At 42.8% G+C, this 15,108-nt stretch overlaps 1 protein-coding gene across 4 annotated transcripts in view; it reads right to left on the bottom strand.

Moving 5' to 3' along the window:
• CAMTA1 (calmodulin binding transcription activator 1) overlaps positions 1-14,894 on the bottom strand; it is an 864,246-nt gene extending 849,352 nt beyond the window's left edge. Inside the window, exon 1 of one of the 4 annotated variants that reach the window (XM_058552798.1) lies at positions 14,645-14,894. In XM_058552798.1, coding sequence (XP_058408781.1) covers positions 14,645-14,689 — 45 coding nt within the window. In that variant the 5' untranslated portion in view covers positions 14,690-14,894. The remainder of the gene's footprint in view (positions 1-14,644) is intronic. The other 3 variants (XM_058552795.1, XM_058552796.1, XM_058552797.1) reach the window with 3 other exon arrangements.
• Positions 14,895-15,108: the final 214 nt, after the last annotated feature.

Genomic DNA, 15,108 nt, shown 5'->3' with positions numbered 1-15,108 from the left:
AAAGGAATCAAATCCCTTTAACTACTAACAACTACTTTGATGGTTATGTTTCTTTAAAACCTTATATACTTTCCTCTTTTGTTAAGCAGAACATACTAAGTAGTATTGCTTTTCTGAATACACTCAACTTCATCACTATGAAACATCAATTACTAAGCAGCTGTATATTCAGAGAATTCGATGGTGTTTAGGCTATTAGCCCTTTACATAGTACCTCCAAACTACTGTTCTTTCATAGTCTTCCACCTGTCGACTATAATTGTTTTCTCCTTCTACCATGAGAAATCAAGAAAAACCAGAGATTAGAGGCAGGAAGGATATATCCAAGAAAAGCCAAACAATTGTGCACACAGGTGGCCCCATACGCTTAAACAGAGGCTGTTTTCTGTTTCCTTCCCCCCAGATCCCCTCTTCTGAGCCAATGTCTCCCTTTCTTACTAAGGATGCAGGTTTACAACCTTTCAAGTTTACTGTCCACAACGAGGGGGAAAATGAGGAAGCTCACCCGAATATCTGAACTGTGGAAAACGTCAGATGACACTGACATTCCCCAAATTTGCCTGATTCTACCTGACAACCCACATAGGCCAAAGACTGCACAGACCATCTCGTTCCAGTGTGTCCTGCCTGCTTCCCCACTGCTCAAAGCACAGCCTTAGTTACTACACCCATTACTGACTTACTCCACACACACCCAGCTGGCTGACTGAGGACGCTTGGCCTCCTATCTATAGCTACAATGAACACTTTCTCTGCAAAAAGTTTACTCACTATAGCAACTGAACATAAGAAATCCATTCTGAAGTCAATATTCTTTGTTTACACTGTTTGATGGAGACAGTTTGAAATGCCAGGACCCCCTGCTACGGTCCCCTTCTCACACAATCTCCTTTCACCCTAAGCCCCTCTAAATGATCAGCAGGCCAACGGATCCTAACCAACCCCTTCACAGTCGACGTGACCAGGATGAACACCCGGCCTATGGAAACAAAGCAACTGGCTAAGAGGAGTCAGTCCAATTCTTCATCTTGAGTATTTTAAATACGAGCCGTAGAGACTAGAGTCAGATGACAGTGAGCACTGAAACTCAAGTCAGGACATGCAGGAGCCACGACGGGAGCCACGGCAAGTCACGATTACAGGAAAGTTATGGGGGAACGAGGAAGCTACACGTAAGTGGAGAAATCTCATCTGCGAGCAGAAACAGGAGCAGCAGGCATGGTGTCCCAGAAGAGATCCCAGCTCAGCCCAAGGGGTCTCCAGAGGAAAAGTCTACTTCAGACTCTCCAGGCCCAGTGCCCAGACTGTCCAGTTACACTTCAGTTTCCATCCTGGGAGGCTGAGACTGCTTCTGCTCTTATACAAAAACCACCTTCACTTAACCTAACTTGAGTGGCTTGTGTCCCTTGCAATCAAAACTGCTCCAACTATGGGCCAGCCCGGTGGCTTAGCGGTTAAGTGCGCGGGCTCCGCTGCTGGCGGCCCGAGTTCGGATCCAGGGCGCGCACCGACGCACCGCTTCTCTGGCCATCCTGAGGCTGCGTCCCACATACAGTACCTGGAAGGATGTGCAACTATGACATACAACTATCTACTGGGGCTTTGGGGAAGAAAAAAAAACGAGGAGGATTGGCAACAGATGTTAGCTCAGAGCCGGTCTTCCTCAGCAAAAAGAGGAGGATTAACACGGATGTTAGCTCAGGGCTGATCTCCCTCACCAAAAAAAAAAAAACTGCTCCAACTAAAGTAGGGCCTGCTTACCCTCCCTGACATCAACTGCTCTAGCGTCTACTTTCTGTATAAATGAATCTCAAAGGCCTGATTACCATCGTTTACTTTTTGTGTTGGTGTGTGTGTGAGAGAGAGAGAGACAGAGAGACAGAGAGATTTTGACACTTTATATAAGGCACAATCTCCCACCTTAGGGTAATGAAAATATTGCCATATATTTACTGTTAGGACCTTAAAGCTACTTTTCTCATTAGGTTTTGAATCCATTTGGAGGGTTTTTTTTTTCAATTGTGGTAAAATATACACAACATAAAATTTACCATTTTAACCCTTTTTGAGTATAAAATTTAGAAGCATTAAGTACATTCACACTGTTGTGCACCATCACCACTAACCATTGTTTATTTTTAAAAGCATTCTGAAAATCATGACTTTTTCATTCTTATTAAACAAATGACTTCTGTCTATGCTCTTTCATCAAATGACAAGGGCAAAGACCCTCATCCGAGGTAGTATTGTGGTAGGCTGGAGAAGGTGGCAGAGAACATCCGCAAGGACTTGGAGCAGTCCCAGAGCAGTTAAATTCATCCCCAGTTCCTCTAGACATGACCACAGAGGCTGGAGACTAAAAATACCTGGGGAGGACAGATAACAGCTATCAAGGATACTCAGCCCAGTTAGAAATGTTGCCGCTATCACCAGATTTACATCAGAAGACACCTATACAGGCAACAATGGGTCATACGTAGAACAATCAGATTCACAAGAGAAAGACTGATGTTCCTCACCTCCCAGACTGCCTGGAATAAATCCCTGGGCCTTGAATTTGGTCAAGTAATCTATGATCAATTTCTGGAGGACCCCTAGGAAGAAAGAAAGCACTTCAAAAATGTTGAGTACCCACTCACCACCTTCTGCTTGTTATAGTTTTCTTTTTAAGCACAAGAGCCTCTATCAATAAAATTAAATGAGGAAGAGACCTCCATCAGAAGCTTTGTCAAAGCAAATGATTCAGCCAGCACATTTCACAATGGCAGAGACAGAAATGAGAAGGCAGAACACTGGGCACTTTAACTTGTCCCTCAGTATCTTTAAATATGAAAGAAACTCTGGAAAAATAAGTTATATTCAAGGCCTCTCTAAATGCGAGGCCTGTAACAACCCAGGGAGTATGCCCAAGCAAAGATCTCATATGATCCATTACAATGGACCCGCTAAAACTCCCCAATCCACACAGGTTTCTTAATAGGAAGAGTCTTATTTACTGAATTACTAGCAATCAATACATTTTAATAACACTTATATTAATCAACTCCAGAAACTACAACTAAATGAATATAAATAATACTACCTAAAACATAAAAAGTCTGAGATTAGCAGACACTTTTTCATCTGTCATCATGTTATTTAAGTCTATTTTTCCAAAACTATGAACTCTCATCCATATCAGAATAAAAGACCTGACGTGTGTCATAAGGAATAACCAAGCAAAATGAACATTTTTGTGCTGTGTATCTTTAACAGCTTTTATAATTTTTTACATTTTTTAAAGTAAACACTTGCAAATTGTTAAACAGACCTAAAAAATTAAGCCCTCTACATACACCAGAAAGGAGACACCTCAGTGACTATAGTTCAAATTCCTCCTACATGGCTTGAGCCAACATTTTAATTCCTGACCTGGAGCAAGTACCTCAAAAAGAAAAGATGTAGTTATGCAGAACAGAATAGCTGCATACCAGCAAAGGAAGCCATAAAGCAAAATTCCATATATTGAACTTCATTTTCTTATAATCATAAGTCAAAATGGGAAGGAACCTGAGAGGTCATCACTAGGACAATCCTTTACCCAACACATGAATCCCCTCAAAATTATTACCAACTAACACTATAGCAGAGCTGAAGTCTGGGAAAAGCAAGATGAGAAGCTGTGCCAGAATTAAGAGTGATGAAATAGTATCTAGTAAGGAAGATAAAGTTGCGGAGGCCAAGGAAAGAGGCTTCTAGCACCAGACCTACACAAGTGGCAGCAAGGACAGCAGAAAATACACCTCTAGCTGGGGTCCCTGGTCCCGTTCGCCAGTGTTCCTCTCTACTGAAAAAGAGAAGAGGATGAGCTGGGAATCACAGTGGGCTTGTTCTAAAAGCCACGTAGGAAATCTCAGCCTTCATGGCCAGAGGACTCATCTAGCATTGTTTGGCTCAGGGTAAGACAAAAATGATAATGCTGACACTACAGCTAGTCTTCTCAACATTTTGAAATATGATATCAAAACCTGTAACTTTTCATAAATCCTACAGTGGTACATAGTTTTGAAAATTAGGAAATGTTTACAGAGACCCTCTACCATGAAATATTCCTTTCTTCAACTATTTACAATTAGATTCCTTCCTAGAAATTACATTTAAACAATTTTAAAACAATTTAGTTCTTAGAGAAAATAATAAACATCATTTAAGTCATCTTCAAATGCTTATTCATGTCTACTTGCTCTTATGTTTTTCTTAGAACACCTACTTAACAGACAAAGCTAAAGAAGAGACCAAACAAACATCTCTGTTCCCCTTCAGACAACACAAAGCTCTCATTTCATCTAAGGGTGGGAAGAGACGGTATCTGAGTTGTCATGAGGTTTAAAAAGTCATCTCAGAAGTAATACTGGGTATCAATCAAAATGGCTGCATTTCAAATCATCTACTCTAACCATAAATTGTAACTGAACTAAAATGACTTCTAAATATAACACATCTTATTTCTAAATGTTTCTTGGCAATTAAATATCTAGAAAGCCAAAAAAAAACCCAAGAAAGCAGAGAAAATGAACTTTTTTAAAGCTCACCATTCATCAACTACAGGAGGCTCGAAAGATGCCATGCGCCGGATGGCCTCAAACTCGGCCCTGCAGAGGAAAACTCCAAATAAGATTTCTTCAAGAACTGCTCTCACGCAGTACTAAATTACAAGCAGTGACCTCCCTGGAGAAGAAACTGGAGTCAACAGCTACACGGGTGTACAACCTAGAGGAGATGAAACCTAACTCCAACACAAGGAATGCTATGCTAGTTACATAATAACAACAAAACATATTGAAAATACAAGTATCAAACAATAAATTTAAAATATTTCAAGAGCAACAAAATGCCCCTCCCCCCAAAAATCCAAATGCATTGCAAAAGTAATCTGAATAGAACATAATTTAATCTCCAGGCCTAACCTCTCTGAAATAAAGTAGAATCCTCCAATTTAGTCAAATTACAACTGAAACGCTACTTTAAAACAAAGGAGCTACAGCATAGCACTCTGAACTTCATGGGAGAACAAAAATGTAGTGTCAATATGTTCACAACACAGCTCGATCCACAAAATCATGAGATAATTAAACTGACTGTTTTTAGGTTTCAATCTGTTTCACCAGAAACCTTGTCCAAACTACACTGATGCAAATCAGCATGAGCAACTCGAGCTCTATCAAAACAACTCCAGTATCTTATCTTCTGTTTTACCTTTTATCGCTGATTTAGGGGCTGACTGATGGTAAACTGATTTGTGCATGTGCCAGAAGTCAGCTCAGGAATACAAAACACCAAAAGAGATTGAGAAGAATGAAATTCATGAATGAAAATGCTGACGTCATAGTTCAGCTCCCAGCAGAGCTTAGGGGAGTCTGTGAAGAAGAACCGATGTTAAACCACCAGTCATTTAGTGAAGGAGATGAAACAGAAAAAGCCCCTGCTCAGAACAAGGGAAGGGAAGGAGAGAGAGAGAGACAGAGAGAGAAAAACTGTATTAACAACCTTTTCCCTGGACCAAATATGAAAAATACACAACGCATATGCTACAAACAAGCATAACCATGGAAGTTTCATACTGTTGTTAAAAGTAAAATTCTTAAAAGATATGGTGAGTTGTGTCTCTAAGTAAGTAGAACACAGTCCCATCTCTGCCTTAAATCTTTCTCCCATCATGTGCCATCTCATTCAAAAAAGAGTGCATAATATAGTTTTAGGTCTTCATTGAAAACTACTGACATTGCCACACCACGCCTAATTTTAAGCAACTCTGAATATAATTGGGTGGAACTCAGTGACCTCAGGCAAGCTACTGGAATTTTTATGTGAGAGGGGAAAAAATGCTTTTATCTAATGATGTAATATAAACTAATAAAAAAGGAGATTATAAAAATTTGATTTACTTAGAACTATTAAAAGCCGCTATCGGTGTGGATTGTTCACATTTTTCATCTCTTGGCAGAAGTGAAAATACAACTAACACTACACAGAAACTTCTGTCAAGTTTAGACACAACTTACTAAAATCTTTTCATTCAGGACGCTTAAGAAACTGATTCCTAGATTCCTAATGTTTCCCAGGAAATTTAAGATTGTTATATTCTTCGAAAATAAATGACCCTCAGAGCCTTGGTAACCTCACCAAAGCACAAAACTACAAGGACATTCTGTCCTCTTTACCATTCATATAGCCTAAAATAGCCATTCACCCAAAATGGATTTTTTAAAAATTTAAGCAATAAATATTTTGCCAATAAACATTTTAAAAAGAAGACCTTATTAAGTTAAAATGCAAACATACCAGTTTTATCTGTAAATCTAAATGTTAAAAGAGATCATCTCACATTTCCACCACAAATATCTTTGATAGAACATCACTACCCCCTTGTGGATTCGCAATAAAAAATCCTTATCTTCAATCTTTTTAAATGTTTCATTCTGCTGAACTTCCACTAAAGTTTACATTTTCTTCACTAAGAAGGGTTATTTTATTTCAATCACTTTTTAAAAAGAGAAAAAAACACAACACTTTAAAATAACCAATTCCATCAACTTCTTTATCTTCTAAACATCCCCGTTTTGGGGAGTGTTCTTTATACACTAGGTCTATGTGCCTATTTCAACATGATAACCACATCAACATTCCATTTTTCCACCGAATATCTGAATTTACACTTCCAGTCATCACTTTCAGATTATTTTTAACAATACATGGGTAATTTCTTCACTATTGCAACTGTTTTCTTTCTATTTGATAATTTCACACTTTGCACCAATTTCTTTTTATTGCTTCCAAGTGGTTTGATATCCAAGTGCCCCAGAAATCCAATGGGGCACATATATCCTCAGAAATGACTTTTTAGACAAAGATTAAAAACAAAATCTAAGTTTTAAAAAGATTAATTCTTGATTATATTCTATACCTTCAGAAATGCTTCCTGGCAATCTAAATCAACCCTGATGAAAGAAAAAAAGATCAAAACCAGAAATAAAGGCTTTGTTTTTTCCTTTTTCTGTTTTTTAGTGCAGGAGCATCTCTGGTTGTATCTGTGTACAATTCTAACATAACACACAGATACATCTTGTGAAATGTATACTGTAGAAAAGACTAAATAAACTTAAATATCTGGTTTATCACTTGTTACAGACACTAGATTTAGCTGAAAGTATAAATGATCTCCAAGATACTGTACAGGCTACAGAGAGACAATCAAGAGTCCTGACGAGTCGTACTGCCATTACTCGGAGTTAACTCCCCATTTTCTCACAGATGTTGAACACAAAAGTAGGGACACAGTAATTTACTATTATTATGAGAAGATAAACTCCAGTACTCACTCCAATGGTTAGGTGGAAATAAAGAAGGAAAAATAATCCACTTTTCAAGTGTTGTTAAGTGACTAAATACATAATCTTACCTTATGGTAACTGACAAGGAAAAAATAAGAGAGACAATGAGTAGTCTGTTAAATGACTGAATGTTATGTGTTCCAAAAGGCTTTTCACTTGTCAACCGCATTGAAGACTATATATACAAAAAGTATCAATTAAGCAACATGTCCAAAGCTAGTGGCTGAACTGTAGGACAGGAGCAATCAGAGCTGGCCTTCGTGGGTTTTTTGGGGGATTTTGTTATGATTGTCAATTTTGGATTTCTTTTTTGGAGAGAAGGCAGGGGGAGATATTTTAGATGACATCAGGAAGTGAGATTAGTGATGAGAGTAATGCCACTTAATTAGTCTCCAGGTAGTAACATGGTTAAGATTGTTCCGAACTCAGTCCCTGGGCCGGCCCCGTGGCTTAGCGGTCAAGTGCGAGCGCTCCGCTGCTGGCGGCCCGGGTTTGGATCCCGGGCGCGCACCGACGCGCCATTTCTCTGGCCGTGCTGAGGCCACATCCCACATACAGCAGCAACTAGAAGGATGTGCAACTATGATGTACAACTATCTACTGGGGCTTTGGGGGAAAAAAAATAAATAAAATTAAAAAAAAAACAAAAAAAAGAACTCAGTCCCAACCATTTCTTTCAAGGCATGTCACTTTGTGCACTTGTAACTACAAAACCATACTGCAGAGAACCGAGTGAGGAATACAGCCCCAAACCAGCACATCTCCTTCACAGTCACTCTCTGCTAGTCAGCTCAGTCTCAGAAAAGGATATGTTACATGACTTGAAAGGCCTGGCTAAATCTTAAAAAAATAAAATAAAATGTGACTGTATTTTTGCAAATGAGCAAAGAACTCGTGTATAAGAGAACATGCAACTCTATTAAGAATGAGCAAAACATTGGGGTGAATGTAGAAGAACCACTGAAAAAAAAATCTCTGGTCATTCCATCTTATGATATGTCAATCAGTTGAAAGTAAATAAACAATCCTCTAAAAAAAGAATGAAAAAGGAAGTAATGTGGCTGACACTTGGCCTCTCTTTGTAGTGGGGTACACAATATTTCTTTTTTAGTCCAGGGTAATGAGCTAAAAAAATGCTCAGGAAGCATTACCAATCTCTACATAAGGAGGCCCATGACCTTCTACAAGCAATGGCGTTTAAAGCAGAGAGATGCAATACAATCTTAGAAATACACAGTCAGCATACTGATGGTAAAAAAAAGACACCCTTACTTTGTCCCACCATATAAAAAATCAGAGACTGCTGTCCATTTGTCAGTATACAGAGAAACACTTTCTTACAAATACATGACAAATATCATGGGGTGGAAGACCATCTATATGTTTACAAGCCCCTCTTTCTAATGACAGATGGAAACACATCTAAATCACAAAACTGATGGATGCTACATCCATGGACGGCACAAAATATAAGCATCTGATAGTGTCTGACCACCCTATATCCTGAACCTTATTAGGTATTCAGAAAGAAAAAGAAAAGAAAAATAGATTACACACTATAAACTGGAAAACAGAGTGAATGACCAAGCACCCTTATTCATGTCATATGGACAAAGAAGTAGAGAGCAACAACACTTCTTACTCTCACCCTCAAATACAACAAAGGCTAAAGATAGTACTATAATGGGCAAAGTAACATTAGGGGACCCCACACACCCTCGTGAATACAGGCCCCAGATGAAGTGGTATACTTGTTGGCTCTGCCCAAAGAAATCTACCATTATCAAGCCAAAGAGACAAAAGGAAGCTGGCTAAATGCAGCAAAAACAAACTTCCAAAATCCTACATGGGGAGGCCCAGATGCCAGAAGGACCCAGTGTTTCACCCCAGGAGGCTATCCAGTTACAAATACTAATATCACCCTTGCCATGTGACTTAAGTCCCCCTCTACCCTATCCTGTGGGAAACAAGAAGTAACACTGCCTCTTACCACAGAACAACAGAACGGTGGGCACCCCTCTTTACTGAATGATAGAAAGGCTATGAATACAGTACATCTACAAATACTTTTTTATAATAATGATGACAAAGGCAATAAAGAAACCTCTTTATGTGGCAAATACAGAGAGGTAGAATGTAAGTCATCTAGAACATTAAAAAAAAAAAGAGCATGGGAAGTGATTCTAGAAGATACAGAACATTTTAGAAAATGATATGTTATAATGGAAATACAAAAGATATACCCATCACCTGTCACCACAAAAAATAGTCAATCACATATTCACAAGAATAAAGGACACTGCCAAACCACATACTGCAACGATCCTAAACAAGAGTTCTTCTTAAGAGTGAAATACTAGCAGAATTGGTTTCTACAGACATCGTGGAGGGAAAATCTGATTTACTATAGGAGGAAATGAGAAAGTACATTTCAGGTTATTATTGTCATCATTATGTACACCTAACTTACATCCAAAAATAATCTGAGGCTATTTATCAAAAAAAAGGAAAGGCACAAATAAACTACCATTAAAAAGCATAAAGTATTAAAAGTCACACAATAAATAAATAAATCTGATAATTATACCAGATACCTAGCCTAAGAATGGTCACCAAAATTAGGCATTAAATTTAGATATAACACTTCCTGGCAGTGAAAATGTAATAGCAGCTCATTTAGTTCTTACTATCTGATATTATGAAACATACCAGTTCATCATAAGAGAAAATTATTTTTCTATCACTTCCTTATACAAAGAATACATCTGATTTTATGTTCTACACAATACCTAGTACGCCGCTGTTCAAATGTTAAACAAGCATTCCAACCAACGATATATCTAAATGACCTAAAAGTTATGCCTAGACAATTAGAAAGAAGGTTGACTACTTTCTTGTACGCACACACACCCCCTACACAGTCTGAGGAAAGCTGTCAAATACCTCTCCCATCCGCCCTCCACCCTCTCCACCACCCCTACTCCTGCAGGGAGGGGGAAAAGCTCAATCAGATAGTACAATCCAAACAGTTAAAATTCAGTAAAGAATTCCTTACAAGAATATACAAAAAGACAAGCACAAGATACCCTGAAATGTCATTCATACTAAAAGGCTAACAAGACCTCTATGGTCTCAAGAAAAGTCACATAACCCCCACAGATCCAGGCACATAAGAGAAGCTCAGTAAAGGTCTCTGGAATGAATGTGCTCCAGTGATGGGAATATGGATGTCAAAACAACTTCTCACCAAAAGGACAAATTCAAAGGTCCCACAAAGGAGGCAACAGGAACAACTATGAGGGGAAAGGAAGAGAACATGAGCATCACCTTCTGTTGCTTTTTCCATAAGGAAATCAGAAAGAAGTACAACTGCACACAAACAGGTATTTCCCCAAACCAAAAGAAATGAGAAACGAACAATGGCCCCAAGTAATGAAGGAGTGGGAAAAATGTTCAGCCACAAGATGGGCTACCTCAAAATCAGCCAGAAAGAATTATAATCCCACCAGGCACATAGGCTACACCCAGTATAAACAGAGAACTAAAATAATGTCACCTGACTCTAAAGAATCAGCTATTTTAGGGGGAAAGTCTAAAAACTACAGAAATGGAAAAATGCGGATAAGCAGGATGTATAAATATATGTCTCAAAGAGCAAGCAAGAGCTGCCCTACTCTTTTGAAAAGGAAAATCTGACCTTGAATAGAGATTGCTGTGTACACGTCAACATTTTGAATCTACTCAACGATGAAATGGAGCAACCCAACATTTCCCAGATGCAGGGTAAGTCAGGTCTTTAAGAAGACAAGGGAAGAGATGTCCCATGGGTCACCCAACCTTGTCCAAAAAGCTAGGGGGGAAAGGGGAAGGGGAGGAGAGAGCGAAGTTCTAGCAGAGAGATGTGAAAAAGAAAAGTAGTTAAGAGAACCCATCTAGCCTGACTAACTGCAGGAGAACACCATGCACTGGAAGAGGAAGAGGAAAAAGCTGATCTCCAATAATCTACGGGGATGGGTGACACAGAAAGCACAACCGTATTAAACTCAAAGAAAGGAACCTAACTTTACACACTAACCTCAAGTGTGTCCCTCCAACCGTTACCATTTTCCTTCCACTGCCCATTGTATGGAGCGCCCCGGTTAGCAGGAGAAACTCCAAAAGGCAGTCAGTAGTACGGTGAAGGGCAGGAAAGGATCCACCACTGGAAGTGAGATGACTCTGCTGGGCACACTTCAACACATACAGCAGGTGTTCAACTCCTGTTTTCCAAGGGTCATTAATGCTACACCCTGAAAATACACGATTCCATCAAGCTGGGTATAGATACAGACAGAATAAAAACAGCATAAAAAATTTTAAAAACCAAAAAAAAAAGGAAAATGAGGTCAAAAACGCTACTTTCAGTCAATGAATATTATGCCCACTGAATAACTCAATATTAACTGAAGGGCAAAGTCTGGAAGTCAAAGCCTAAAGCTGACCAATTCTCCAGATAACCCTGTCTCCTTACTCAGTAATCCAGGTGGAGAGAGTCTCCTTACTAGAAAAGTGCTTAAAGGTCCAAAAGCTCAGAGCCTGACAGAGCTTGTTGGCGAGGATGAGGCTCCGAACTAAGCCTTTCAAAAAGTAAGACTTTGCTGCTGAGTGACAGCAGCTGGCAACCATTCCAAGCTTAGTGAGAGAAGGAAGTGAGGGACCAGACGAGGCTCAAATCATTCCCCTGCCCCAGAGCCAAGGGGAAATGCCAAATACACAAACTGTGACACTCAGGAAAAACCTGGAGAATAATCCCTCCCACTCCTTCATAAAGTGTCACAGGCCTTTCCAAAGGTACCTTTTCCTAATGTGCCCAACTTCTCTCAATTATTTAAATGGCCAAAATAAAACAGCGACATATTTATGGCCATTCATTCCTAGTTCTGTCACAGAAACACATATTCTTCTCACCCACTCCTATCGTTTCCCCAAAATACACGAGATCTCTTTCCCCGACACTGCAGTAAAGAAATCAAGATAAGAACTTTAAACCCCAGGAAGAAATAAGCAGAGAATATTGCCCCTAAATTCAGAATGCCTAAGTTTTGATGTGCATCAGCAAGCACTCTACACTTCGTGTATTCAGGGACTTGGTGAACATTCAGGATGTCATTCTGCTTATTCAGTACAGTACAAATGACAAATGAAAGAGTGGTAAGAATTGGCCATTTATCAATGAGTCTTCTGATTCTTCTAGGCCTGAAGAGTTACCAACCACAGTAATATATATCTTTATTCTTACACATCAAGGTCCCCACATATACCCAAAATGTATAGGTGATCACCTAACCCTTCTAACTTTCTGAACACATATAATGGATGTGATTTCATCTACGAATATATGCCTGCATGTGTGTATATGTAAACAAATGCATAGCATCATGATAATCTTTTTCACCATAAAGAGAACGAGAACAGCAAAAAATAGAAAGCATCCAAATTTCCCCTTCGCCTGAAAGATCGAAAGATCAAAAGAAATGTCTGGATCCCACCAGAGACAACACCAGGGCCAAAGGAAGGTTCTAGTACAACAAGGAGCACAATAGCAACCTCTTCCCGAATGGCACGTGGGCGACATGGGCATCTACACTCCCTTTTCTGGATGGAAAGGCATATGGCTTCTTCTTAGCCAGCCAACAGGAACACAATTTAAGAAAATCAGAAAAAGTCAAGGTAACAGGCTCACTAAATATGGCTGACTGGGAAACAGAAACCATAAGGAGGATACGAGTCCTCTTAAAAAAGAAAAGGGAAGTTTATTTCCAGGGAAGGTTCGAAGACTCTTGAATGTAGGACGTACAAAGTCTGGTTCTTACTGCACAGAAGACAGTAATCAAAACACCAAAAAACAAGGGCACACGACCCTCCTCCTGGTGGCATAGTGTCAACTGGTGAATGCTGCCCCCACCTAAGAAGCAAGAGAAAACTGGAAGCAAAATTATACCCTTGTTTCTCTCAGACATAGGAGTATGTCTGAGGGACAATTACCGTGGCCCCTTCTTACTCAAGTACTGGGCACAATGGAAGCCCTGCCCTACATCTGATGGGGCACACACCCTCCCCTAGACAAGGAACTCAGAGGAAAGAGAACATGTTTCGGTAGACAAACAAATGGGGAAAGGCGCCCTGGAAGGTCCAGTTTCCCCCCTAAGAAAAAGAGGGCAACTCAAACGGTATTCAGGAAATGAGCTCACCCTAACCCAGGAAAGTGTGCGGACAGTGTGCATAATCTGTAAGAAGTATCTGCTTTCCTATTTAGAAATGACTTCAGAGCTGCACAGGCCCCCACTATCTACCGGGTGAGGGAAGAAGAACATGGGCAGCCCGAGTCCCCTTGTCCTGGCAAAAGGGTCAATAGATGGTGTGCGGAGGCCCCAAAACATTCCACAGAAGATGAGAGTATGAGACGGACCCCTCTGCCAAAGAAGGATCAGGGTCACAGAAGGTAAAGGGCAAACGAGTGTGGAGACCCCACCCTCTTGGCTGCGAGGGGGCAAGAGTAGGAGGAGAACGACTGCCAGGGGCGGGGATGCTGCGCAGGCCCCCTCCCAGGAAGGGGAGGGGGAGGGGTCACACGAGGCCCTTCTGCCCGGGGACGCTCAGCAGGAGGGGGTCCCCCTGGTGGGGAGAAGCGCGGGGACCCCCGCCGGCGCTGGGAGGCGCCCACGGGGCTCGAGGCTGATGCTGGACTGAGTCCGCCTGGCCGTGCCCCCCGGGAGGCAGGGGCGGCGAGGGTGAGCCCCGGCCGTGCCCCGACGGGGACTGGCCCGGAGCAGTGGGGCGCGGGGCCGGAGGGGGCCTGAGGCGGATAAACTTTCCGCCCCGCGGCCCCCGTCGAGCCCGGTGCGGGGGGCGGGGGCCGCGCCGGGCCCGGGAGCGGCGGGGATGCCCGGTCCGGGTGGGGGAGGCGCCGGCCCTCCCTCTGCCGGCTCCTCCTCCTCGCTGGGCCCGGCCCCCGCCCGCCGGCCCCCCGCCCCTCCGGCCCCAGCCCGCCCCCGGGTGGGGGTGTGCGGCGCCGCGCTCCGCCGCCCCGCGAGTCACCTCAGGACCCGGCCGCGCTCCGCCCCTCCACCCGCCGCCCCCTCCCCGGCCCGGGGCGCCCGCTCGCCCGCCCGCCGCCGCCGCCGCCGCCGCGCCCCCGCGCTCCCGCCCGGCGCCACCGATGCCCGGGATGTCCGGCGGGGCCGGGTCCCGCCGCCCGCGGCGCCGCCCCCGGCCCCTCACGCTCCAGCTCTTACCTTCCGGCTTGTTTTCGGCAGCCATTTCCCCTCCGCGCGCCACATCCTCCTCCTCCTCGCGACCGGGACCCCGAGCGCGCGCCTCGTACCGCCGCCGCCGCCGGCCCAGCCACCCCGCCGCCGCCGCGCACCCGCCCTGGCCCCGCCCCGCGGCCCACGCACTGCGCCCGTTGGGCCGCGAGGCTGCCACTCATCGCTCCCGCGACCAATCGCCCCGCACCAGAGGTCTCACTACTCTCCGGGAGGAGCGTCCTATCCATCCGGCCCATTGGCTGGTCACCACCCAACGGAATGAAAGGATTGGCCAAGAATCAACGCCCCCTCCCCACCCACTCCCAGGAAAGCCCGCCTTCCAGACCTAAACAAAGCTTCCCAGTGGCCAGATCTCGAAAGAACTGTCCACTCAAGAAGGGGCCGACACGGAATATTTCCTCGAGGCCGCGATGTGGCGTCTTGATTGGGCG

Source organism: Diceros bicornis, chromosome 13 (assembly GCF_020826845.1).
Source record: "Diceros bicornis minor isolate mBicDic1 chromosome 13, mDicBic1.mat.cur, whole genome shotgun sequence".
NCBI classification, from domain to species: Eukaryota; Metazoa; Chordata; class Mammalia; order Perissodactyla; family Rhinocerotidae; genus Diceros; species Diceros bicornis.
The sequence above is the reverse complement of the archived record's forward strand: the minus strand, read 5'-3'. Positions and strand labels throughout refer to the sequence as shown.